At 40.9% G+C, this 25,909-nt stretch overlaps 1 protein-coding gene across 2 annotated transcripts in view; it reads left to right on the forward strand.

Annotated features, from left to right (window-relative positions):
* The first annotated feature begins 1,852 nt into the window (after nucleotides 1–1,852).
* LRIG2 (leucine rich repeats and immunoglobulin like domains 2) overlaps nucleotides 1,853–25,909 on the forward strand; it is a 64,643-nt gene continuing 40,586 nt past the window's right edge. The window contains exon 1 of one of the 2 annotated variants that reach the window (XM_043575873.1): nucleotides 1,853–2,324. In XM_043575873.1, coding sequence (XP_043431808.1) covers nucleotides 2,086–2,324 — 239 coding nt within the window. In that variant the 5' untranslated portion in view covers nucleotides 1,853–2,085. Of the gene's footprint in view, nucleotides 2,325–4,683; nucleotides 5,670–25,909 lie in introns of those variants that run through there. The other variant, XM_043575874.1, reaches the window with a different exon arrangement.

The raw sequence follows: 25,909 nt of genomic DNA on the forward strand, positions 1-25,909 counted from the left end.
CATGACCTGAGCTGAAGTCAAGAGTTGGACGCTTACCCAACTGAGCCACCCTGGCGCCTCCATACTAAAAGTTTAAAAAGAAAAAAATTTAGGTCATTTTATCAAGTAGGGAGTAAAATAATGTCATCATCTATTCACATATCATACATTTATTGAGTGTCTATTATATGCCAGGTACTGTGCTAGCCTGTATGGGGAATACAGAGGTATATAAGATGCACATATGTGCTATATAAGAATGGTAAAAAATAATGTGCAGGAGGAATTAAGGGCTGGGAGGGACTCCTGGATGGTGTAAACTGTACAATTTATTGGAGAGGACACAGGATAGAGAGCATGATTTTCTATCATGCCCAAAGAGAAGCTCTGAAACTATAATCCAGACAGGTACTAAGATACTCCTGCCTATGCCCAATTTCTTAGTGGAGGTTGTGAAGCATGTTCAACAGACACGGAAGGGAGACTAAGAGTGAGTTTCACCCTGCTGTCTTGATTTTAAAAGTTTAGTTTAGATTGGAGCATTGGGTATGTCTTTGATTCCAAGAAATATTTCAATTTTAAAAATGGAAAAAGGGTTTTAAAAGCATAGTTGTGACTCCAAACCTGCCATGGAAAGATTGATTTCAGTTACTTTCTAGAGCAACAGTATGCCCTAGGCATTCGGACTTTTTTTTTTAACCTGCTCAGTCTTTTAATTCGTAAAAGTCAGAAAACCTATAATAATGCCAGCCTGCCTCTGTCTCCAGGTAACTGGTGTTGAAATAGAAATAACAAATCCAAAATGGAGTCACTTGTGCTAAGCCCCATATCAGCAAACTAAGATTAAATACCTAGCCTAATTTCAGTTTCAACCTCTCCCAGGACTGTGACTTTTAATCAGTCAGTCTGGAATTACCTGGTCAGCACTAGTGAGGTAATGTGCCTGTTAGATCCCACTTTCCCCCCAAAGGAGGGTGACCTTTTGCTAGAAACTTCTTTTTTCTGCTAACTTCTGCCTACAAAGCCTTCCATTTTGTACAGCTCAGAGCTCTTTTTAACTTGCTAGGTGGGATGCATCCTCGTTCATGAATGTTGTATAAAGCCAACTAGACCTTCAAATTTACTCAGTTGAATTTTTCCTTTTTTTTTTTTTAACATTTATTTATTTTTGAGAGAGAAAGAGAGCAAGCACGAGTGGGGGAGAGGCAGGGAGAGAGATACACACATAGACACACAGACTTGCTTTTCTGAATGTGAGGATATAGGACAGCTTCGCTGAAACAGAAGAGTATTTTCCTTAGAGACATGCCTTGCAGGTGCAGTCCCATCAACATTTCTTAAACTCCAAGCTAAACAGAAGCTGGAGGTACACAGATGAATAAACAGGGCCTCTGCCTTCGGGAGCTTAGGGGTCCAGCAACCAGTAGTGATAACACGCTTCGAGTTAAAAGGAGTTGCCGCCCACTTGCAGGACTGCAGGAGCTGCAGACAAGCAGGAGCGGGCAGCGGTGGCCCCAGCTGGGCTCTGGAGGCCAATGCCAGGTGGAAGTTCCAGGGCCCTTTCAGTGCTCGCAAGTTGGGAGGTAGCCCTTCTATCATTCCCCTTGGAGTCCAGAAAAAAGATCCTTTTCTATTACCATAGTAGATATCCCTCAAATCAGGACTTGGGACTCGCAGAGCTTTAGCCGCTGTTCCTCTTAAGGAGCCACTACGCCCTCCAGTGGAGGACCAGCGGCGGAACCCCAGTGAGGAGCTGCAAAGTGACGGACACTTTAAAGTCGTCCTTAAGAAACTCCCTGTCACTGGCTCCACCTCCTCGCGGAGTCCCGCCCCCGACGCGACCTCTTTGTGTGGCACCGATTGGTTGGCTCTTGTGCGTGAAGACGTTGCGTCGCGGGGCGGGGCGGAGGAGCGTTGTCCGTAGGGCTTCAGCCGTGTGTCCTCGGCCGCCGCCCCCACTGCTGCGCCGTATCCGCCCCTCTTTTCCCTTTAGAGGGTACAGGCGACAGCCGGGCCCTGGGGTGGCAGCGTAGCCACCAAACGTCTCCGCCAAGCTGTCTCTTCTAGCTGGCGGTTCTTCTCGGCTGGGTCCAGGTCGGGGGGAAAATGGCGCCGGCGCCCCAAGGCGTCCGGGAGGAGCCGCTGCTGGATTGTCGGTCCGGACCGCTTTCCCGGCTCCTCTTCCTCGCCCAGGCTGTCTTCCTCTTGCTGCCGGCCGCTCGGGCAGGTCTCTGCCCCGCGCCCTGCTCCTGCCGCATCCCTCTGCTGGACTGCAGTCGCAGGAAACTACCAGCGCCGAGCTGGAGGGCGCTGTCGAGCCCGCTGCCCCCCGACACTGCCAGCCTGTGAGTAGAGTTGCCGGGCGGGGATCCAAAGGAAAGGGAGCTCCCTCTCCAAGGGGACAGGAGGGAGACACAGTTGGATGAAGGTCGCGGTTGCGAATTGAAGTACTGAAGAAAAATGCCATTATACTGTTGTGAACTTTTTTTGAGGTGGGGTGGGAGCCTAAAAACCCTGGAGTTAAGGTTATGAAAATTAGCACGAAAACCAGGGTTAATTAAGATTCTTGGGGCCAGGGAGTTTGTGATTCCTGCACTGGGGAGGAGTTGGAAAGGGGATATTGTTAAGGGCTCGCTGGACCTGGGCACCGACCTTGACTCTGGATGGTTGGGGATCCTCGCCCACTTTGGGCTGCATCATCCAGTGTGTAACTCAACTTGAATGCTCCCCAGGTACGTGATTTGATAACCACGATCGCCAATGACATAAGAACGGTCCTTTTGTCCCTAGTTCGCATTTGCACATTTGGTGCCATAGTTTTGATGCTTAACAGGGTTAAAACATCATGGCTTAGGAGATCCAACACTTTGAGCAAATACCTTTGTAAGTAGCGTTTTAAAAATCTAATTCAGGACTCACTGTAAAGAAGGGAAGGAGTATTCTTTCCCAAATCATGTGTTACTTTAATTGTTTTCAGTGCATTTCTTTGTGGCAAAGAACCTAAAAATCAGTTCTCTTTGTTTATGCGTGACAAACAAGTACAGTGATTGGATTAATTCTTCTGGAGACTCCACTGCTGTGTGCTCATCTTGACAGGCCTGTGTTAGACAGTGGCACCTGGAGAGCTCATTAGTCTGAGTCAGCCTGGTGGCATTAGGAGCAACAGTAGGTATTAAATGCTGCAATTATGGGGTTTCTTAACCACTAACATACAGTTATTTCTCTGCTGCTAACTGAGCACCGAATTTATTAATTGACAGACTTCTAATAGAGTCTTCTCTAAAAGAAGTGTCACAAAAAAGTATAGTTTGAGGTGCAATTAAAATATGAGGGACTATTTGGATTTTCCTTGGAAGTAGAATACAAATAGATCTCTCTGCTGCTGTTTAAAGTAATTAGACATTTACAAATAGGTTAAGATAGATATGAAGGAAAGCTATTTCAGGAATTCTTTGAGAAAACTAAGGTAACTTAAATAACCAACTGTCGTAGTAGCATAGATCTGTCGTAAAATAAGATGTTTCTGTTGTTTTTATGATAGTGGCATCTATAGCTAATTCTGGTTCTGTTGACCCAGATTAAATTTAAAAATTGATATCGGTGAGCAGCATAATCTGAATTGAACCTAGCACAGCATTTTTGTAATGCGGCAAGTGCCTCTTTCTAAGAAATTCTTGGAACAGCTACCTGATTATCTGGTGCAGGTTTAAAACCAACACAAGTTTATTTAGCTGTAATTGAAAAAAATGTGGCTTACTTTTAAGATCCTCCATTGGTAGGTAAACAATAATTGGGAATAGTTTTATGTAAGGTACAATTAGTTTGTGTTTGGGTTTGATTTCTGTGTAATCTAGACAAATTTCCTAAAGCCAAATGACATCCCCAAATTTTAAATGTCCTATAATGAAATTGACATTTTCAGTTGAAGTAAAATGCCTTGGAGAGCAATTCTGTTGTACAAGTGTAATTGGATGGAAGTCTTACATTAGCAGAACAACTCTTGGAATATTAAAAGATGGCATTGTGCTGTTTTAAACTGAGAAATGTAACATCTTCAGTAATTGCTTTCAGCTATAAAACCACCAGGTACACATGGGGTTTTTTTTAATGTAATTTTGAGTGTTCAAAGTAGACATAATGCTGTAAATACATAAGTAATTCAGACTCAAATGCTGAAACTTGTGGCCATCATCAAAAAGATTATAGATGAAACCCATTAATCTTGGTTTTTGAAATATGCATGTATCTGTCCCTGGTTCCTAGTACAGAGTTCCTGAAACTCTTGTAATTTCCTAAATGACAAGAGCTCTATAAGCATCTTCTGTTCTAACCCTTAGGTCTTTGACTAATTCCTGACACAGGGCTCCTAAATCCCTTGGTATTTCCTGGGTGATAGGAGTGTCTTTTGACTTAATGAGGTGACTCTTGGTAAGTTCCTGGATAGATGGGGTCAGTCCCCAGAAAGACCAAGCCATGATTAGAAGCTTGGAACTTTCAACCCTGTCCCCATTCTCCTGGAAGGGGAGAGGGGCTTAATAATTGCTTGTGCCTGTATGATTAAGCCTTCGTAAAATCCCAAAAGTGTGGACTTTGAAGAGCTTCTAGGATGGTGAACATGTCTACATGCTGAGAGAGTGGCACACCCCAACTTTACAGGGACAGAAACTCCTGTGCCAGACCCTTCCAGATCTCACCTTATGTATCTCTTCGTCTGGCTGTTCATCTGTGTTCTTTACCATATCCTTTCTTATGTAATAAACCAGTAAACGTAAGTAAGTGTTTTCCTAAGTTCTGTGAACTGTTCTAGCAAGTGATTCAATCAGTGAGGGGGTCTTGGGAACCTCCCAATTGTAACCAAGTCAGACAAGTTGTAGGTAACATGGAGACCCACTTCTTGTGATTGGTGTCTGAAGTGGGGGACAGTCTTATGAGACTGAGCTCTTAGGTCATGAGGTCTGTAACTCCCGTTAGTGTCAGAATTCAATTGAATTGCAGCTGGTGTCTAGAATTGGTTGGTGTGGGAGAAAAAAACCCCACATGTCTGGTGTCAGGAGTATTATGTGTGGAATAAAAGGAAGAAACAGGTGACAAAAGCTCTTCACTTGAGGCTTTAATCAGGCCTCTGAACCTTTCCTGGGCCATACGTACACATCCTTGTAAAATGCGGTTTTAGCAAGAACCTTGCTAAGTCAGTTTAGCAAGAAGCACTCCCCCTTGATGCCTAATTGGGTTCCTCCTTCTACACCATCGTAAAGGTGATGTCTGATTGCCCTGGCCTATCTTCAGCAAGAATCCTGTTGGAGCCCCCCGGCCCCTCATGTTTCCTCTTAATAGTTTTCCATTCATTGACTCCACCCTTCACCTTAGCTATAAGATCCCTCTTGCCCATGCAGTGTTCAGGGTTGAGTCCAATCTCCTTCCCCTACTACAAAATTTCATAGCCTCACCATCCCCCAAAGTCTTCCTTACCATGCTTCAACAAGTATCATTGAATATTTTTTTCCTTTTAACAGTTTTGGTGCCACAAACTGGATAGGATCAGATTCATCATTGGACCCCCAGACCTCTCACCCAGGACCCTAAGTGTGTACCTTTGAAAGCTTTATCTTCACTCCTGACTGATTGTTCGGGGATCCATTGGTGAGTCCGACTCCTGAACCATTGCTCCGGACAAATGTCCGTGGAAGCTGGTAAGGACAGATTTTGATTGTTAACAGTCTGAGTATACCCTAGAAAATGGGATGGAGTCCCAGATAAACACAGGCTGGAGACTGGGTTAGAGTCCCATGTTTGTCCCCGGTAAGAGGCTCAGTTAGAGTACCAGGCAAACAGCTGTTTTTAAGAAGCTAGGTTAGAGTCCTAGGCTTCTTCGTTTGAAAGCTGCCTATCAGTCTGTAAATCTCTTATTCCTGGCTCTTTTTTCCCTCTGTGAGGATTATTCTCTGATTATCTAGACTGGAAATCTCTTCTTTTTTTTTTCTTTTCCTTAACTCCTTGCACTGGAAGTCTGTCTTCCTGGCTCTCAATAACACCTCATAATTTTCTTTGTGGATCCTGCCTCTTCTGTGGGAACTTCTCAGTTGACTCAAATACTCTTCTTGAACCCCTACTATGTTTTCTGCCATTGCTGTCTACTTCCATTCCTGTTGGGATGCTTTTGCTGAGAATAATACAGAACTTCATTGGCCTCTTTTGGGCCCCAGAATGGCTTTTCAAAGAGCTCTCCCTTCCCATTGTTGCTCCTCCTTCTTCCTTTCACCACCTTCAGTCTTCCCTCCAGTTCCGTTGAATCCTTTCTTAGATCCCCTTCCAAATTCCTTCCTCCTCTCTACCCCCGTCAGAACTTTTTCCACTTCAGTCTTTATAGTCACTTGAATTTTGGGCCCCTTGCCCTCCACTGGGGACTCTTCAGGGGACTTAGGGGCCCCCAAAAGCAACTACTTGAGCTGAAAAGGAAAAAGACTAATTGGAAATAGACTGGAAATTGGCCAGTTGGATGGGTTTTGGAGATATCCAGACAGCTGCTAGACGTCTTCCTTGGTCACCCACTTGAAATTTGGTCCACAGCCTCCATAAAATTACATATCAGTGCAAGGGAAGGTCTTTTTTTTTGTTTTTCTTTTAAAATGTTTATTTATTTATTTTTGAGAGAGAGCATGCACTTGCGGGGGTAGGGCATAGAGAGAGAGAGAGAGAGAGACAGAAAGTCCAAAGCAGCCTCCGAGCTTCAGCGCAGAGCCTGATGAGGGGCTTAAACTCACAAACATGAGGTCATGACCTGAGCCGAAGTTGGATGTTTAAGTCACTGAGCCACCCAGGTGCCTGCAAGGGAAAATGTTAAAGGTGGTCTTTACACAATTGGTAAACAAGTAACATTAATATGGCCTGACATTTTCCAGAAACACAATTTGTATAAAAATAGAAAGTGGTGGGCACCTGAGTTGCTCAGTTGGTTAAGCATCTGAGCATGGCTTAGGTCATGATCTCACGGTTTATGAGTTCGAGCCCTGCGTCAGGCTCTGTGCTGACAGCTCAGAGCCTAGAGCCTGCTTCGGATCCTGTGTCTCCCTCTCTCTCTGCCCCTCACTCCCACATGAGTGCACTCTCTCCCTCTCTCTCTCAAAAATAAACAAAAAAATTAAAAAAAAATAGTGGATAAAAGGCAAGAACTAATTATTTTATATAAACCAGTGAATTTGTATTACTATGTTTTACTAACGCATGGCTAAAATTTTAGATTGAAAACAATAGCTCTCTATTTGTGTCTGTATGTATGTGTGTTTACATGTATATATGTATGTATCTTGTAGATGTGTTGTATTTTTTACACCTTTGGATGGTATTACCAAATTACCTTATAAAATCCCTTAAAAAGGAGCTCTATTCAAGCTGCCTTAGAGATAAATGGGCACTTATATAAATTAAGTATTCCTGAATTAAGTTCACATGATTTGGGATAATTTTTTTTGTAAATAAAGCTATTTTGAAAATCGTTGGTAAAATAAAAACAGGCATGTCTTCAGAGTTGTCAGCATTCAATATAATACAGAAAATAATTTGTCTTCTACCTAAGCTTACTAGTCAAGTTTATGTAATCTCTACTAGGTATTTAAGATTATAAAATTATAATTCTAAACTAAGAATAAAACATACAATAAAAATGAACTGCTTGATATATGTTAGGCACTGCAGTTAAAAAAAAAAGGTGGGGGGAAAGACTGTATATTTAATCTTTCTCGGTTTTTTACTTTTGTGATGCTTGCCTTCCATGCATGTGTTATAAAAATAGTTAATAGGGAAATAGCTTGAGATGATGGCTAGTTTAGTTTGGTGTTACTATCTGCCTAAAATAAATGTAGGTCATTTCTAAGTAAGATAAACTGTTGAGACATTCATTACTGAACCTAAGTTTGGGTTTGTATTTTTGGTATCTTGTTTCTATGTGGTGTAGAAACTAAGATACTTGGATCTCTTAGTAAACCCGTTGCTTGCCACATTGAAAAATTATATTGTGAGGAATCATGCTTCTAGCAATTGTAAAATTGTATATTCATAAATTTTCTAATCTACAGAATACTGATACATGACTGTACTTGTCTACTTCATAGTTTTCTCTGTAAAAGAAAGATTATTAATGGTTAAAACTTGTGATCAGTACATGTAGGTAGAACTACTAGAAACTGTAAGAATAAAGCAAAACAACTTTGTATGCAGAGTATGCAACGTATGAAGAATGTGTTTTTGTTTAGGGAAAAAAAGCAATTTTATTCTAAGGCAGACTGGTTGTTCCACAGTAAGAAAGAAGCAAAAATATAGGACAAAAGCTGAATGGATATTAGAAAACTGGTTATATATTTGCAGAACAGGAATTTTATGTGTGCTCAAGTTGCTAAGGTTAAATAAAATAGATTTATTATTGATGTAAAACTAGAATGTCAAAGTTTTCTTGGATTATTGATCTCTTATTAATAAACTATAAAATGATTTTCCTTCACCTATTATGTAATTTGCCTAGGAAACAAAGATTTTAATTAAAAATCCAATTAAAGTCCAATTAAAATGATTTTCTGTGCTTCTTGTGCTTATCAGGTTTTTGATTACTTTAAAAAATTGAGACTTATCAGTATTACAAAAACTAAAAATTTTTTTCCAACTATGTAGCTTCCTATATTTGCCTTTGAAATCTTTTAATTGCCACTTTAAGTGAATAAGTATTATTCACAGTGACCTGTTATCTAAAGTGTTTAAAACATTTGACATTTTTGACAACTTCCCCAAATCAAATTCTAAATGGAATTTAAAAAAATATTTGTTTATTTTTGAGAGAGAGAGAGAGAGACGGGGAGAGACAGGGGAGGGGCAGAGAGAAAGGGAGAGAGAGGATCTGAAGCATGGTCCATGCCAACAGCAGAGAGCCTGATGTGGGTCTCGAACTCATGAAACTGTGAGATCATGACCTGAGCCGAAGTCGGACTCTCAACCGACTGAGCCACCCACGAGCTCCCTAAATGGACTTTTCTATGATCTCAAACTAACTTTGAGATATTCCAGAGGTCTCTGAAAATTTTCAAGGGATTTGTTGCTCACCCTGTAAGAGAGAGATTTAAACTAATTAGGTTTATTTGCAATGTTAGATGATTACATGGGAAGCATTGTCAAATAAGAAATGATGACAAACCTTCTTAGGTTATTTGTGTATGGATCCATGTTACTAATATTGGCATTCCAGGAATGTTTGAAGTTCACAGTTGGTGTCCAGTTAGTATGTTAAAATACTGTGTGACAAGTTGTTGTTTTACTCCTCTGAGAGCACTTCCAATAGGCGGCAGGCAAGAATGTTCCATAATGGTATTGGTTGAATAATTTTAAGATCATGTATTGGACTGAGAGTTTCCAGAACCAGTGAAGAAGCTGATGGAGTCATAAAACTGCTAACCCAAGATCAAGCAGAATAAGAATTTTGTGGGACTGAATGACCTGATGAAGATGGTTATTATGACTCTTTGAAACAGTACTACTTCTTTAATGTTTTTCAGATTTAAAGAACTTTTTTTCCTCTTAAGCTGTCTGCAGCTTACAACAATCTGATTATATCTTTGTGAACAAAGATGAAACAATTACTTTTTCTTATTCCTCTGGAATTTGGAAGCTTGTAGTGAACTCTTACTTTCACGATACTGTAGTTACTTGTGTAAGGTGAATAAGAATTTGTTCTTGTAACAGGATATAATTGGAAACATTGGTTTTATTACCAAGGTTTTGACTGGAATATTATATTTGAGAGTCACATGGATAGAATCTGGTTTAAGGGACTAAGGTTGTCTTCATGGAGCCAGTGTTCTTGGGAAGACTGGCCTGGTACCTGGCTTACAGGGTGCCCAGCCTTACAGGTGAGTAAGAACGGTCACTTCCTTGCAGGCCGAAGAGTCTCAGGATATCTTGGGGACCTCAAGGAAAGAGGAATTTACTCCTGTCTATAGGTATGGGAAGATAAAGTCTGGTGGCTACTTCCTGGATTGGCTTCCTAACCTCGAGAGGCTTTTAAATGTTTAATCTGAGATTCCCTTATGAAAAGTTCCAGCAAAGCAAACTCAGAAAGAGGCTGTGTGGTCAGTCACTATTCTTGGTGCACCTATGTAAAATAATCAGGACAAATCTAATGAGACCGGAATTCTTAGGTAAGGAAGAATTAAAAGGTTGACCGTAGAAATTTTTTTTTTCTTTGATTCAGTGCAAAACCCCTTGTTGGTTCTGTCTTGTACATTTTGCAAGTCCTTACCAAATACTCAACTCTGGTTTCCTGCAGTATCTGGCTATAATTTTCCAAACTAATGTTTCCAGTTTTTCTCCCACCCTCCTGACTTGGTATCACTGAGAACTAAAACTGCCCTTTTCCTGAAATCCTGCAAGCTGAAGCTGGGTCCTTGAAATAAACTTAAAAAAAAAAAAATTACTACTGCATATCATATGTGGGCAACTTCTGTGCCTCCTGCTGTATGGACCATTCAAAGGTTCACCAGAATACCAAATGCCATCATCAGAGACATTCAGACTGCAAACTAGGAAAATTCTTCAGATGGTTATTGCCACCCTCACTCTTCCATTTAAAATTGCTTCGAGCTCAAGTGGGAAAATCTCAACTCGCTAACCTCTGGACTCAGAAACTAGGTTTCTAATCTATTATTTTTTTGTTTTTCTGTGTTTTCGTAGAAAACTCCCCTCATTAAATGCCTGACTACTAGCATCATTGAGCGGATAGATACCCTCTAATTCCAGGTCCCAACAGAAACTTCACTTGTTCCTTAATGAACAAAAGGCTACTGAATAAAATAATAGACTTCTGTTGTTCAGAGGAAAGAGAGAATGCCTCTTTCCTTGAACAAGAGAGGGGACAGAGATTCTTTGCTTGGCCAAATTTTAGACTCCTGAACCACCTTCTGGGCTCATTTGTTTATGTCCTTGTAAAATGCAGTTTTAGCAAGAGCCCTGCTAAGTCATTTTAGCAAGAAGCCCTCACCCTTGATGCGTGATTATCCTTGATACGTGATAAGGTTCCTTATCTTCTGACATCCTCCAGGTGATGTCTCATCTCCCTGGCTTATCTTCAGCAATAAGCAGTTAGGTCTATTTATCCAGCACCTACCTTATCCCTGTTTTTCCTCTTAGTGATTTTCCATCCACTGATAATGGCTGACTACCCTGCTCCTTAGCTATAAATTCCCACTTGCCCATGCAGTATTTGGAGTTGAGCCCAGTCTCCTGTCACTGTAAAATGTCATTGCAGTAGTCCCTCTACCTGAAAAGATAACCTGCACCACCTTGAATAAAGTCTTCCTCACGAGGTGTTAACACGTGTCGTTGAATATTTTTGCCTTTTAACACAGTGAGTTCTTCTTAGACATCGGTGTCACAGAAGTGAGATTTACTAGAATGGCCCTGGCTTATGGAAATCTGGTTTGGGAAGAGAAAGGGCAAAAGGATGGGGAATGTAGAACTGTTGATTCCCAGGTGGCTTTGTGTCCACCTGTGGTATGGAGCAGAGGTTGTGCTGCTCCCAGATACTCAAAGTAAAAGTTACAAATGGAATTTAGAGATAGATCCATTTCCCAGCACTTTGGTTCACTGGATGTGTAAGGAAATAGATGCTAATAAGGAAAAAGTGAAATGTTTAGTCCTTTGGTTATGGTTATTTGTAATAGCTAAAATGAAATTAGAATTCTGGGTCAGACCTTGATGCTAAACCGAGGTCAGATTTCAGCGAGTCTGAGTTTTGGTTACTAGCCTCAAAGCTGTCCCCCAGGGGAAAAATTATGCAAAGACAACAAAAAGTACCTCTAAGACCTCTGGTCACCAAGAAGGCTGTTGGTGTAGGGGGAGGGCAAAGCCAGGAAACTATTGAAACCAGGGAATATTGTATGAGGAGTTGTTTTTATTTTGTGGATCAGTAACACTAGCTTCCTGAAGAACCTTTATTAAAGTGGATTGTGAGTGTAATTAACTTAGGTGTAGTTTCTGGTTTTATTTATTTTTTTTTTTAATTTTTTTTTTTCAACGTTTATTTATTTTTGGGACAGAGAGAGACAGAGCATGAACGGGGGAGGGGCAGAGACAGAGGGAGACACAGAATCGGAAACAGGCTCCAGGCTCTGAGCCATCAGCCCAGAGCCCGATGCGGGGCTCGAACTCACGGACCACGAGATCGTGACCTGGCTGAAGTCGGACGCCTAACCGACTGCGCCACCCAGGCGCCCCAGTTTCTGGTTTTAAATGCTGCAGTGTGGAAGACCATGTTTGGGTTCAGGACAGGATCTACAGCTCACTATGGAACAATCACAGATAGGTATTTGTGATCCAGACACAAAGGAGGTTATTCCTGAGGGAACAGCCAGCTTGGTGGACTGGATAAAAGCCAGTGTAATGTCTTATTTATCCTGAGAATGGGGACTGCCCACCTTGCCTTGTAAATGCCAAGTGGAACATCCCCTATGAAGCAGATGGTATGTTTCATATACAAGCTATGTGGGATTATCTTTATAATAATTGGGATAATTCATCTGCTGAATATGTCTGTCACTCAGTTGATAGTGAATGTTGTGGCTAAGGGAAAGTCTCTCTCTCTCTCTTTTTTTTTTTTTTTTTTTTTTTTTGAGAGAGCAAGCACGTGAGTGGGTGAGAGGGGCAGAGGGAGAGAGAATCTTAAGCAGGCTTCATGCTCAGTGTGGAGCCCAGTGCAGGCCTATATCCCACAATCCTGGCATCATGACCTGAGCTGAAGTCAGCAGTCACAAACTCAACTGACAATCACCTAGGCGCCCTGGAGAACTCTTACATGAACACCCCATATCACCTTAACTGCTGCAAAACCTAGGGACACTTGAGGAAGCCTTGTGTATTTGCTCTCTCAGCTTCCCCTCTCAGGTTTTATAGATGTTAAAAAAGCATTAGGTTAATTAACAAAAGAACGAGGAAAGGCAAAGGAGAGAGCTGAGGGACTGACTGGTCTTAGCAAGGTGGAAAATTTTATCTTATTGTTAAGTAGACCCCATGGTCCTCATGGAGCTCAGTGCAGGGCTTGAACTCATGACCCTGAGATTGAAACCTGAGCTGAGATTGAGAGTTGGACTTTTAACTGACTGAGCCATCCACACACCCCCAAGGTGGAAAATTTTAAATAGTTTTTAAGAAAGAAGGTGAATAAAGCAAATACCATTTGGAGCAAAACAAAGGAAAAAGAAAGGGAAGAGTCACAGACTCAATCCATCAGAATGGAAAGCTTTAGATGGTTATTAAGAAATGGGATGGGGGTGCCTGGCTGGCTCAGTAGAAAGAGTGTGCAATTCTTGATCTCAGGATTGTGAGTTTGAGTCCCATGTTGGGTGTAGAAATTAGTTAAATAAATCTTTAAAAAAGTGGGATTAATAGACAATTGATGGGTTAAAACAAAGTTTTTAGTACAACACTAGCTAAAGTCCTAAAGGGACATCTTTCTGGTCCCCCCAACATTAAAGGGCCCCAAACAAGTCTATTCTGTTTTCCCCAGTTTGGAGAAACTTAAAAATCTGAATGCAGAGATTACAATGAGTAATGTGACCAGCAATTGCTTGGGGCATTGGTTAGATAGATTAAATTGACAAAGGGTCAGGGTCTTTTGGCTTAACCCCTGGGCAAGACCCAACGCCTTTTGCACAAGAGTGAGTAAAATGATCAGGAGGTGGAGAAGAAAAGTTCCCAGGATACCTTGATACGGGAACTTCTTGTACTGTGGTACCAAATACCAAAACCCATTGATAAAGCCTTGATGCTGTTGAGAGAACAAAACCATGCAAGGGTTGATAGGATTATGGAAGTTGGGAAGTTTAAACAAGGCTTTTTGTAAAGAAGTTGTGTCTCCTTTACCTGAATGTTTTATGGGAATGAGTTATGTCTGGCTTGGGAAACACTTTTCCTAGTATTGTAAAACCAAAACCCATTAATAAGGTCCTAATGGAGACTATAGGTAGGAATGTCAGGTAAAAGTTTGTGAGAGAATTGATTGGTGTGTTTGAACAGGCTTTTTCCTGATTGTATTAGGGAGATATGCCTGGCAGGTGTTTCTTCTATCTATTACTGTAAAACAAGTCATGTAAATCCACCCTTCAATATTAGTTTGGATATGTTAAATGGGAGCCAGTAAGATTGCCCAAGGCCACACAATGTAGAATAGAAGTTGAAGTGCTGGTATGGGCAAATTCTCTGTGTATAGTGTTTTGTAGTGTACCATAGAGTGGGGCTTATGGCAAAAGCCTGTGAGTGCCTCCCAGCAGTGGCTTACTGGACTTTGGACTAGAAAATTCCCACTTTAAGGGCAATTATTGGCTTACCATTGGACAGTAATTGAAACAGCCACTGTGACCAGAAGTCATAAAAATAATCTTGAAAACTGAAATACTCATGATGTCTTGCATAATGTTGGGTAAACACTTCAGTAGGTAGGGCAGTGCCCAGAAGAGTTCTGTAACAAAATGGAAATGCAAGGAGGAGCTACTCAAGAGAAGGGAGCCTCTTTCCCCCTAGGACTGATTGTGGAACTGTGTGAGGAGCTGCTGGATTTTATTGTCACTTGGGCAAGTGTCCTATAAGCTTATAACTGACCAACAAAGAGCTGCTTGGTTTGTGGGTGCATTTCCAAGGTGAACAGACACCATCCTGTTTGGAAGGCCACCACTCTGATTGGAAAAGGTAAAGACAAATTAGCTTGGTGGGCTGAATTGCATCCTGTTTTCTTAGCAGTAATGGAAAAATTGAACAGTGGCAAAAGCCCCTATGTTTGGGTTTTTACTGACAGGTAGTAGCCAAAGGCTTGGTCATATGGCTAGGCAGAAGAACAATAGAAACCTGGCCTCTTAAAGGACTGCCCATATGGGGCACAGCCTTCTGGAAATCGTTGTGGGAATTTGAAGCGTGCTTTAAAGTAGGACATGTCGATGCTCATCAGAAGAACCCTCTTTCAGGTTTGTAAGGCACCTGGAATCAAGCAAGTATCCCTGTGCGCTAGCTTGAGGTGACCACCTGGGGCCATGACATAAGTGGATATGGGGTATGCAGTAACGCAAAGACAAATGAATCTAGACCTAATCCCCTTGTACTTTCTGAGGCACAAAATGCCAGTAAGAACTTTATACCTGCAAGCACAATAGAGACTGTTAGATGGCTAGGTGGCAGGTTCCCTGCTGGGAAGGCCTTGAATATAGCCAGAAAATGAGACTGATGCTGTAACCAGGAGTAGAACAGACTCTGGACTGGGCTTGGCTTCTCTGACAGTAGATGCAAATGCCCACGATACTATAAAAGAACAGGAACAGAAGATAATTGTAACAGTTTGGATGGCTAACCATGATTTCTTCAGACCGAGGAATACACAGCCCATAATGTCCAACAAATGGGCAGAGAGAGATCCTTTTCAGAGTACTACTTTAATAGAGAATTGAATGGTCAGTTAAAACATTGGTTGTTTAAAATGGGAGATAAAGGGGCGCCTGGGTGCTCAGTTGGTTGAGCGGCCGACTTCGGCTCAGGTCACAATCTCGCAGTCCGTGAGTTCGAGCCCCACATCGGGCTCTGTGCTGACAGCTCGGAGCCTGGAGCCTGTTTCGGATTCTGTGTCTCCCTTTCTCTGACCCTCCCCCATTCATGCTCTGTCTCTCTCTGTCTCAAAAATAAATAAACGTTAAAAAAAAAAAATAAAAAAAAATGGGAGATAAAGACCTGAACGTATGGCTTACATAAGTTCCTGAGATTGTGCTTTCTCTCGACATGAGGTAGGGCTGATGGAGCGGCACCACTGGATCGAGTCCTCTTTTTCTGGTAGATCTGAAGGGATGAGAGGGTGGTGAAGGATGCCAGGATGAGTATGCAGTTCTTCCCAACGGAGGAGTATCCTCGTGTAATGTCTCTACTTTTCCTTTCTTCCTCACATCACCTCAGCTTTTTTCTTTTGTGCATGATACACTGGTCATAGGACCAGTGTTACAAATACAAAGTTCTGAAAATAAGTGATGATTCCTAAGCAAGAAACTGTATTCTTAAACTTGGGTTAGAATTCCTAAGGGCCTGGTAGGGTGGGTTGTGCCTTCGCCTCATCTGGCGAAATTGAGGTTAACGGTGAATGCCACTATATTGCTTGGTGGTAAAAATAGCCCAGTGGTTCTACATCTGTGTAACCTTTCATAACTGAATGCGTGGACTGAGGGGGAGGTACCTGCTAGAATATTATTGCTCTTGGCAATCTAGATCAGCACAGTAGCTGAACCTCGTGTCCCTTCCAAAGGTAGAAGAGTTTGAGTATAAATGGAGAGAAGGGGCAGTAGTATCTGAGGGTAAAGGAATGAATCAGTGGATTGTATAATGAGGAAAATCCAATGTTAACACCTCAGAAGGGGCTCAGAGTGAGAGACAATATCATCTCTTAGCTCAGTTATACCAGATGCCTGAAAGGGTGAAACTGTGTTTGCCTAACATCACTGCTGCTTTTGTTACCTAACAAGATTGGAAGCTTGCAAGCCAGAGTGGCCTTGCCTAGAAAGCATTTTCATATGATAATGATGGACTAGTGCAATTATTAATGACTAAACGGGATTCTAATGTGTCTCAATCTTTTGAGTTGTATATCTTTTTGCTTGTAAGGTGGTCTGTGGCCAGAGACCAAGGTGGGCTGTGAAATAATAGAAAATATATATATTGGTCTCTCACTCTGGTTGGTGGCACAGAGCTCCTGAAAACCTTTCCTAAGTGATGAGAGCACTGGGAGCATCTTGTGTTCTAATATGTGGTCTTTGACCCTGATTCTGGACACAGAGCTCGTTAATCCCTTGGAATTTCCTGGGTGACATGAGTATCTTTTGATTGAGAGGCAACTCTTGGTGGGCTCTTGGATAACTTCAGTATGGGGGCCAGTCATCAGAAAGACCAAGAAGCCATGATTAGAAGCTGGGAACTTTCAGCCCCACTCCCATTCTCCTAGAAAGGAAGAAGGGCTAGAGGTTGAGTTAATAATTGGTGATACCCATGTGATGAATTTTCCATAAAAATTCTAAAAGTATGAGCTTTGAAGAGCTTCTATGGTGGTGAACATACATATCTATGTGCCGGGAGGGTGCCAGACCTCAGCTCCACAGGGACAGAAGCTCCTGCACCAGACCGACCCTTCCAGATCTCACCCTATGGATCTCTTTATCTGGCTGTTAATCTGTGTTCTTTACTACATTCTGTATTGTATAATAAATCAGTAAACCTGCTTCCTTGAGTTCTGTAAGCTGTTCTAGCAGATGGTTGTATCCAAAGATGGGATCATGGGAGCCTTGAATTTGTAGTCAAACTGGATAGAAGTTATGGGGATCTACTACTTGTACTTAGAGTTTGTATCTGTGATATTTCCACCACACTTCTTACAGAGAAGTAAGATTGGCTGTGGGGTTGAAGTGGGGGGCAGTCTTGTGGGACTGAACTTTTGTAGGGTCTTCTCTAACTCCCATGAATGTCAGAACTGAATTGTGGGACATTGAGTTGGTGTTGGAAAATTGGTTGGTGTGGGGAAAAAAAACCCTACATCTGGTGTCAGGAGTATTGTCTGTGTGACAAAGATAGAAAGGAATGGAGTTTTTCTGAGACAGAAACCTATTTAGATACTGTCTTTATGCTTCTCTATATCAGAAACACTTAAAAAAAAAAAACTCTTTCAAATTTTATTTGATTAATATAAAATTTGACTGGATTGTCCATGGGTGCTCAGCTCTGTATTACATTGTTCCGATTTTACACACACACACCACACACACACACACACACACACACACACTGGAGGACCAGATGTATTAGTCAACTTCTGTTTTGCCAAGTGACACCATTAGAACCCCTTTCCTGTGGGTGCCTGGGTGGCTCAGTCATCTGAGCATCTGACTCTTGATTTCGGCTCAGGTCATGATCTCACAGTTGTGAGATCAAGCTCCACATTGGGCTCTGTACTGGGCGTGAGGCCTGCTTAAAGATTCCCTCTCCCTCTCCCTTGCCCCTCACCCTTCGCCCTTGACCTCCCCCTCTGCCCTTCCCCTGCTCGTGGGTGTACAGTCTCAAAAAAAAAACCCAAAAAACAACAAAGTACAAAAAAAAAAAATCCTCCTCTCCTCCAGTTATTTGTTGTCATGGTCATTTCATGACAGCCCCCCAAAGTTAGGGATCACATAATTTTAGAAATAAGGACAAGTCTGTACATTAAATATATTTAGCTTTATGGAAAACTTGTAACCTTGTCCTTATAGTTTTCATTTCACTGTGGACTGGTAAAAACTTTTATCATGTATTAGGGAATTAGGGAATCACTGCTGTATTAGATTAATGAGTTTTCATACGTATTTAGTTAATTATGGTTTCTTTCTTGTCTCTTCTGTTCTCATTATAGCAACTTTAAGATTTGTGTGTGGGGCGCCTGGGTGGCTCAGTTGGTTGAGCGTCCGACTTCAGCTCAGGTCGTGATCTCAGTTCGCGAGTCGAGCCCTACATTGGGCTCACTGCTGTCAGTGCAGAGCCAGTTTCGAATCCTCTGCCCCCCCCCCCCCCCCGCCACCAGTTGCATTGGTGTCAGTGCTCTCTCTCTCTCTCTCTCAAAAATAAATAAACATTAAAAAAAATTTTTGTTTGCATTTGTTCTTTGAGAATAGTTGTGAATTGATGAGTTCTTTAGCATACAAAGAGGACATTAACTTATGTAGAATAATTCTAGGAAGTCCAAATTTACACAGAGGTCAGTGTCTTGCTGTTAAGTGACATTGGCAAAATGTTTTCACTGTTAGTTAACAGGTGGAGCCATCCTTTATCCCTTCAAAGGTCCTGACCTCACTCTCAGTAACTTGTGTGATGTCAAGGAAAAACTGCATAGCTTTGTCTGTACTTCATACTTCCTTTGTAAAGGGGCAGGTAATCTGTAATATCCTTCTGTTCTGCATTTATAGTGATACTGGTAAGGATTAAGATACTCTTTGGAAAACATTTTTAGGTTTTAGAAAGTGATATGTTAGGGGAGTTGATTTGAGGGCCTCCTAAGCTCATTTCAGATGTACATATGTTTTCTGAAAATGAACTATCAGCCTTCCATTGTATGTTATGAAGGAAACTATGAGAGGCAGGACCATAACTTTGACGTAACTTGATACTCTTTGGTTGTATAATCTAGCTGAAATGTGAAAAGAACTTTAATTGCTTTAAACCACAAGGTGGTGAACTGAAAATGAGTCCTTTTAAAAAGTACAGATGTGATTTCCTTTCTTCTGAGGTCCTTCATTTACCTCATTTATTACAGTCAACCGTTATTTTCCACTTCCTCCATCCATTTTGTTGTGTCCATGATACTTTTTACCATACTATTTTTTTCTTAATTTTTTAATGTTTATTTCTGAGAGAGAGAGAGAGTGAGCGAGCAAGCAGGTGAGGGGCAGAGATAGGGAGACACAGAATCTGGAGCAGGCTGCAGGCTCTGAGCTGTCAGCACAGAGACTGATGGGGGGCTCCAACCCTGTACTGTGAGATCATGACCTGAGCCAAAGTCAGACGCTCAACTAACTGAGCCACCCAGGCGCCCCTCACCATACTTCTTACACAGAGGTCATGAAACTGAGCTTGCCCTGGTTTAATTTTTTTTTTAATGTTTATTTATTTTTGGGAGAGAGACAGAATGTAAGTGGGGGAGAATCCAAAGTAGGCTCCAGGCTCTGAGCTGTCAGCACAGAGCCCAACATGGGGCTTGAGATCACAACCTGAGCCGAAATGGGATGCCTGACCGAGGCACCCAGTCGCCCCGCCTGCAGTGGTTTAGGAAGCCTGGTTTACTCTGATCAAACCCAGATCGAACTTCCTTCTCTTGGCCTCTAGGCTTCCATAGGTCAGAAATCAGAGGAAACTCTTTTTGCTGTGGATAGTATCACTCTGTTCCAAGTCTACACTTTGGAGTAAAGAACTGGAAAGATTCCCTACCCCATCATTCCCCTCACCTGTCACATTCTCACCACCAACTAGTGTCTGGTAGGAGACCATCACCACCAGTCTCATTATGCCCTTGATTCTTGTTTACACCAGTCTCCACAATCTCAGGTCCTTCAGGTTATCTCTCCTCTCCCAGAGACAGCCCCAACTCCCTTGGCCCTCTTTTTGCCTTTAGCAGGCATCATCTTCTGACATGCTACATATTTTACTTTGTCTTCTTTTCAGTAGATTGTAAATATTATGAGGGTGTGGATTTTTGTTCGTTGCTGTAGATGAACAGTGATCAGCAGTAGTAGGTACTCAAAAACATTTGTTGAATGAATGTAGTAAGTAATTGAATTAAAGTGTGTGATTTTGCCTTCTGAGAAGGTAGATCAGGATAAATTCAAAGCATTTGAATTTATTCATTTGCTTCTCTAGTCTTTTATATATCTTATTAGATGATTTTTTTTTAAGGCATCTCATTTTCCATAGGAAACATTGTGAATGAATCAGGGTATTAGCTAATTATTTGTATTTTAACATCATCTTTTTTTTTTCTTTTTCTTTTTTTTTTTTTTTTTTTTTACCAAAAGAGAAAAATTCTAAATATAGGCACATTAAGTTACTACTAACTGTAGCTCCCATCCTACTCTGTCTGAGGTGTTTTGTGTAAGTGTACTAAAATTCAGAAAAACTTTTTTCCATGCACAAATAATTTTGTTTTTATAGGACTTTGTAGCATCTATTAGATATTTACTAAATATTAATGAATAATCAGTAACATATTGAGTGTCATGGTTTACAGCTGTGGTTTGAGGAGTTTTTAATAGCCTGTACAACCTCATTCCTACCTGTACAGCAGCCATCTGTTTCTAGAGTTGGGGTACTTCAAAAGGCATTTTGTCTTTCACATGCCCTGTCTTTCTAGGCGCTAGGAGAAACACCAGTTTTATTCTTCAAAAGAAACAGACCTGCTGGAAAATTCCTAAAGTACGTTTTGGGGGGATGGGAATATACTACTATAGTGTTTCCAGAATCAAATATATATTGTCCTTGGCTTGCATACTACTGTTATAATGAATTGTTTGACTTCCAGAAATCATTTCAAAGCTTATACAGTATGCTTTTCTTTGATTGTACTAAAGATTTAACATATTTCATTTTTATCTTGGTCTGTCTGGGGAAGTGACAAACAGATGTGATCCCATGAAATCTTTTGCGATCTTCAAGGCATTTTTATTAGTTCAGGAGATACCCAAGTGAGAAAGCCTACAATGAGAGAACCTTATATCTGAACTAATATATATCTGATACAGATCATTTAGGACTGGTTGTTAACACAGGTCTACCCTGAATTATCTTGGTATTTTACATTGAGCCCAGCATAATTTAAACTTGTTTTGGCACTATGAAAGTGCCTGTCTTTTTTTTTTTTTTTTTTTTTTAACATTTATTATTTAGAGACAGACACAGCATGAGCATGGGAGGGGCAGAGAGAGGGGGAGACACAGAATCCAAAGCAGGCTCCAGGCTCTGTGCTGTCAGCACAGAGCCCGATGCAGGGCTCAAACTCACAAACCACGAGATCATGACCTGAGCCGAAGTCGGACACTTAACCGACTGAGCCACCCAGGTCCCCCTGAAAGTGCCTGTCTTAACACACTTTATCTAGCATTGATTATTATTAAAAGTTTTGTTTTTGATAACTTGGTAGGGGGAAAGTGGTATTGCTTTAATTACTTTTCTTTGTGCAGTCTGTTTGTTTCTCTTAATTAACTTTGCTTCCAGTGCTTGCCTTGCCCTGAGTGGCACTTAATTTTAGATGTCAGAACCACTTGGAAAGAAGAGTGATAGCGTGCTTAGTAAACCCCTAAGGATTTTTACCTTCAACCTTTGCCCTTTCAGATAAGATCTTGCTGGGCATGGAAACAATAGTTAAGGGATTTACTTCTTTACTGCAAAAAGGAAAGAAACCTAGGGTCATTAGCTTTGCTATTGGGCTCTCATACCCAAGCCCAAATCCCAGTCCTCCCCAGTGAAATTATGTAGCCAAGGATTATCCAAGAATTAACTAATATTTCTTGCTGCATGTAACTACAAATTGATTTTGAAAATCCTGGTTTGGGTGGGGGTGGGGCACCTGGATGGCTTAGTCTGTTGAACATCTGGCTCTTGGTTTTGGCTCAGGACATCATCTCATGATTCATGAGTTTGAGCCCAGCATCGAGTTTGGGCTCTGCCCTGATGGTGCAAAACCTGCTTGGGATTCTCTCCTCTTTCTCTCTCTCTCTCTCTCTCTCTCTCTCTCTCTCTCTCTGTGTCTCTCCTGCTTGCGCTCATGCGTGTGCGCTCTCTCCAAATAAGTGAATAAATTTAATATCTTATTTGGGGTACCTGGCTGGCTCAGTTGGTGGAGCTTGTGACTCTTGATCTTAGGGTTGTAAGTTTGAGCCCCATGTTGGGTGTAGAGATTACCTAAAAGTAAAATCTTGAAAAAAAAAAAATCTTATTTTAAAAAGCTTACATAGGGGCGTCTGGGTCGCTCATTCAGTTGAGTATCTGACTCTTGATTTCGGCTCAGGTCATGATCTCAGTTCAGGATCATGGGATTGAGCCCCGCATCAGGCTCAGTGCTGAGCATGGAGCTTCTCTTCCTCTGCCCCCTCCCCCTGGCCCTTCTCCCCTGCTCACGCACGTTCTCGCTTTCTTTCTCGCTCTCTCAAAATAAAAATTTTTTTAAAAGCATACATAAATTATAAAAGGGCATATATACTCATTTTTTAAAAAGCAAAATAAATGTGCAGTCCCTATCAAAATAATACCAACATTCTTCACAGAGCTAGAACAAACAATTATAAAATTTGTATGGGACCAGAAAAGACCCTGAATAGCCAAAGCAATCCTGAAAAAGAAAACCTGGAGGCATTACAATTCCAGACTTCAGGCTGTGTTACAAAGCCGTAATCATCAAAACAGTGTGGTACTGGCACAAAAACAGACACTTATGTCAATGGAACAGAATAGAGAACCCAGAAATAGACCCACAAATGTATAGCCAACTAATCTTTGACAAAGCAGGAAAGAATATCCAGGAAAAAAAGAGTCTCTTCAGCAAATGGTGCTGAGAAAACTGGACAGCGACATGCAGAAGAATGAACTTGGACCACTCTCTTACACCATACACAAAAGTAAACTCAATGGATGAAAGACCTAAACGTAAGACAGGAAGCCATCAAAATCCTTAAGGAGAAAGCAGGCAACAACCTCTTTGACCTCAGCTACAGCAATTTCTTACTTGATATGTCTCTGGAGGCAAGAGAAACAAAAGCAAAAATGAACTATTGGGATTGAGGTAAAATCTTCTGCACAGAGAGGGAAATAGTCAGCAAAACTGAAACGCAGCCAGTGGAATAGGAGAAGTTATTTGCAAGTGACATATCAAGAAAAGGGCTAGTATCCAAAATCTATAAAGACCTTATCAACCTAAACACTCAAAAAACAAATAATCCAGTGAGGAAATGGTGAAAGACATGAATAGACACTTTTCCAAAGACGACATCCAGATGGCTAACACACACATGAAAAGAAGCTCCACATCACTCATCATCAGGGAAAAACAAATCAAAACCACAATGAGATACCACCTCACACTTGTCAGAATGGCTAACATTAACAACTCAGGCAACAACAGATAATGGTAAGGATGCAGAGAAAGAGGATCTCTTTTGCACTGCTGATGGGGATGTAAACAGGAAAACACTGCAGCCACTCTGAAGTGGAACTGCAGCCACTTTGGAAAACAGTATGGAGGTTCCTCAAAAAATTAAAAATAGAACTACCCTGCAACCCAGCAATTGCACTACTGGGTATTTGTCCAAAGGATACAAAAATGCTGATTTGAAGGGACATATGCACCCCAATGTTTAGAGCAGTGCTGTCGACAATAGCCAAAGTATAAAAAGAGCCCAAATGTCCATCGACTGATGACTGGATGAAGATGATGTGATATATATGTGTGTGTGTGTGTGTGTGCACACGCGCGTGTCTACACACACACATTGGAATATTACTTGGCGACCAAAAAGAATGAATACTTGCGATTTGCAACAATGTGGATGGAACTAGAGGGTATTATGCCAAGCAAAATAAGTCAGAGAAAGACTAATATGACTTCACTCATATGTGGAATTTAAGAAACAAAATAGATGAACATAGGGAAGGGAAGCAAAAATAAGATAAAAACAAGAGGGAGACAAACCATAAGAGACTCTTAAATATGGAGAACAACCTGAGGGTTGCTGGTGGCGTGTTGGGTGGGGGGGATGGGTTAAATGGGCTAGGGGCATTAAGGAGTACGCTTGTTGGGATTAGCTCTGGGTGATGTGTTAAGTGATGAATCACTAAGTTCTATTCCTGAAATTGTTATTACACTATATGTTAACTAACTTGGATTTCAATTAAAAAAAAAAAAGCAAAACAAATGTATTAAATAGAAATAAAAGCATCCATAACTTCCTTTACCCCTTTTATCCTTCCTTCCTGTGTTACAAATAGGAATTTATTTTATAGGAATTTCATCTTGATAGTAAATATAATTTAGTGGCATCTGGGTGTCAGTGAGACTTCAAGGTGATCCTGTAAACTCCAAGAGGGATCATATAAACTCCCAAAATGTCTGTTTTGTTCATGTTTGCTTAGCGTGTTGCCAGGCAAATGGTAGGTGTCAAATCTTTGTTGACAGGTTTATTATAGGCCCAAGAAAAGGGAAAGAATTGAAAGAATCTCAACAGAGCATCCTCTGGCCACAGACTTTGGTGTATTAGATTTTTGGATGAGTGCAATCGTTCTCAGGGCTGACTGTCACTTGGAGAGCTTTTACAAAATACTGTTACTTGAGCCCCACACCCCAGTGATTCTGATTTGATTGGTCTGGGGTGAGACCCTAGCATCAGTATATTAGGGTCTTCTCTGATGATGCTGCAGCAGTGGTAGAGAAGTACTGAACCATGGGCAGTTGTTGCTTATTGAATGTTAATTGAGATCTGTGCTTAATTCTTTAGAAGTCCTTTATGCTTTGGAGGACACTTACATTTTTATAGGGAATATTGTCCTGCTTATGTTTTAATATATTAAAAATATTTTGCTTTTCTTAATACACAACATATATAGTCTGCACTTGGATATTCAAAGAATCCTGATGCTAGAAAATACATTTCCCTCATCTTTGGTCCATGACATTTTATATGGCACATTTTATGTTTTAAAGGTCCTTAAATACTAATGGAAAACTGGCATTTAGCAGAGAAAACACATCCTATTAAAAGTGTAACAAAAATATTTTTTAAAAAATCTGGAATCTTATGCAGCATTCTTATGCACTATTTTCTTTTCCATGCCAAAGTAAGTGACTTACCTGGTTTATTCTGTAATATTCCAGTCATCAAAAATGTTAAGATGTTCAGCTCATGCAAATAAAAAATCAATTTAAGTAACTAGATCCCATCTAAATTTTTAATTTTATGTTTGGGACAAAAACCAGAGGAGCAGAATAGTTAATACAAGTTTTACTTTGCTATAAGCCTTTTTTTTTTTTTTTAAGTGCATGCTTTTTTTTTTTTTTACCTTTCTCCTTATCTTGTCCTTCCTCAGTTTTTCCCCCAGAAAGAACTTATGTCATTTGTAACAAACTTAACTGTAGGAATAACTATCAGAATAACTAATGGTGATGAGCAGTTTTAAAGTTAAACCATAAATAGTGCAACATCAGTGAAGTGTGGCATAAATAAATGTGTAACAATACTTCTTAGCTTTGGGTTTCTCTTACATTTTTATTTTTCACATATCTGTTTGCAAAATCACTATTATGTCTTGCTTATATAATCAAAATCTTGGCAGGTTGCTGCAAGAAAAGCATAACCAACCCAGAGTGTCGATATGC

Source organism: Prionailurus bengalensis, chromosome C1 (assembly GCF_016509475.1).
Source record: "Prionailurus bengalensis isolate Pbe53 chromosome C1, Fcat_Pben_1.1_paternal_pri, whole genome shotgun sequence".
NCBI lineage: Eukaryota > Metazoa > Chordata > Mammalia > Carnivora > Felidae > Prionailurus > Prionailurus bengalensis.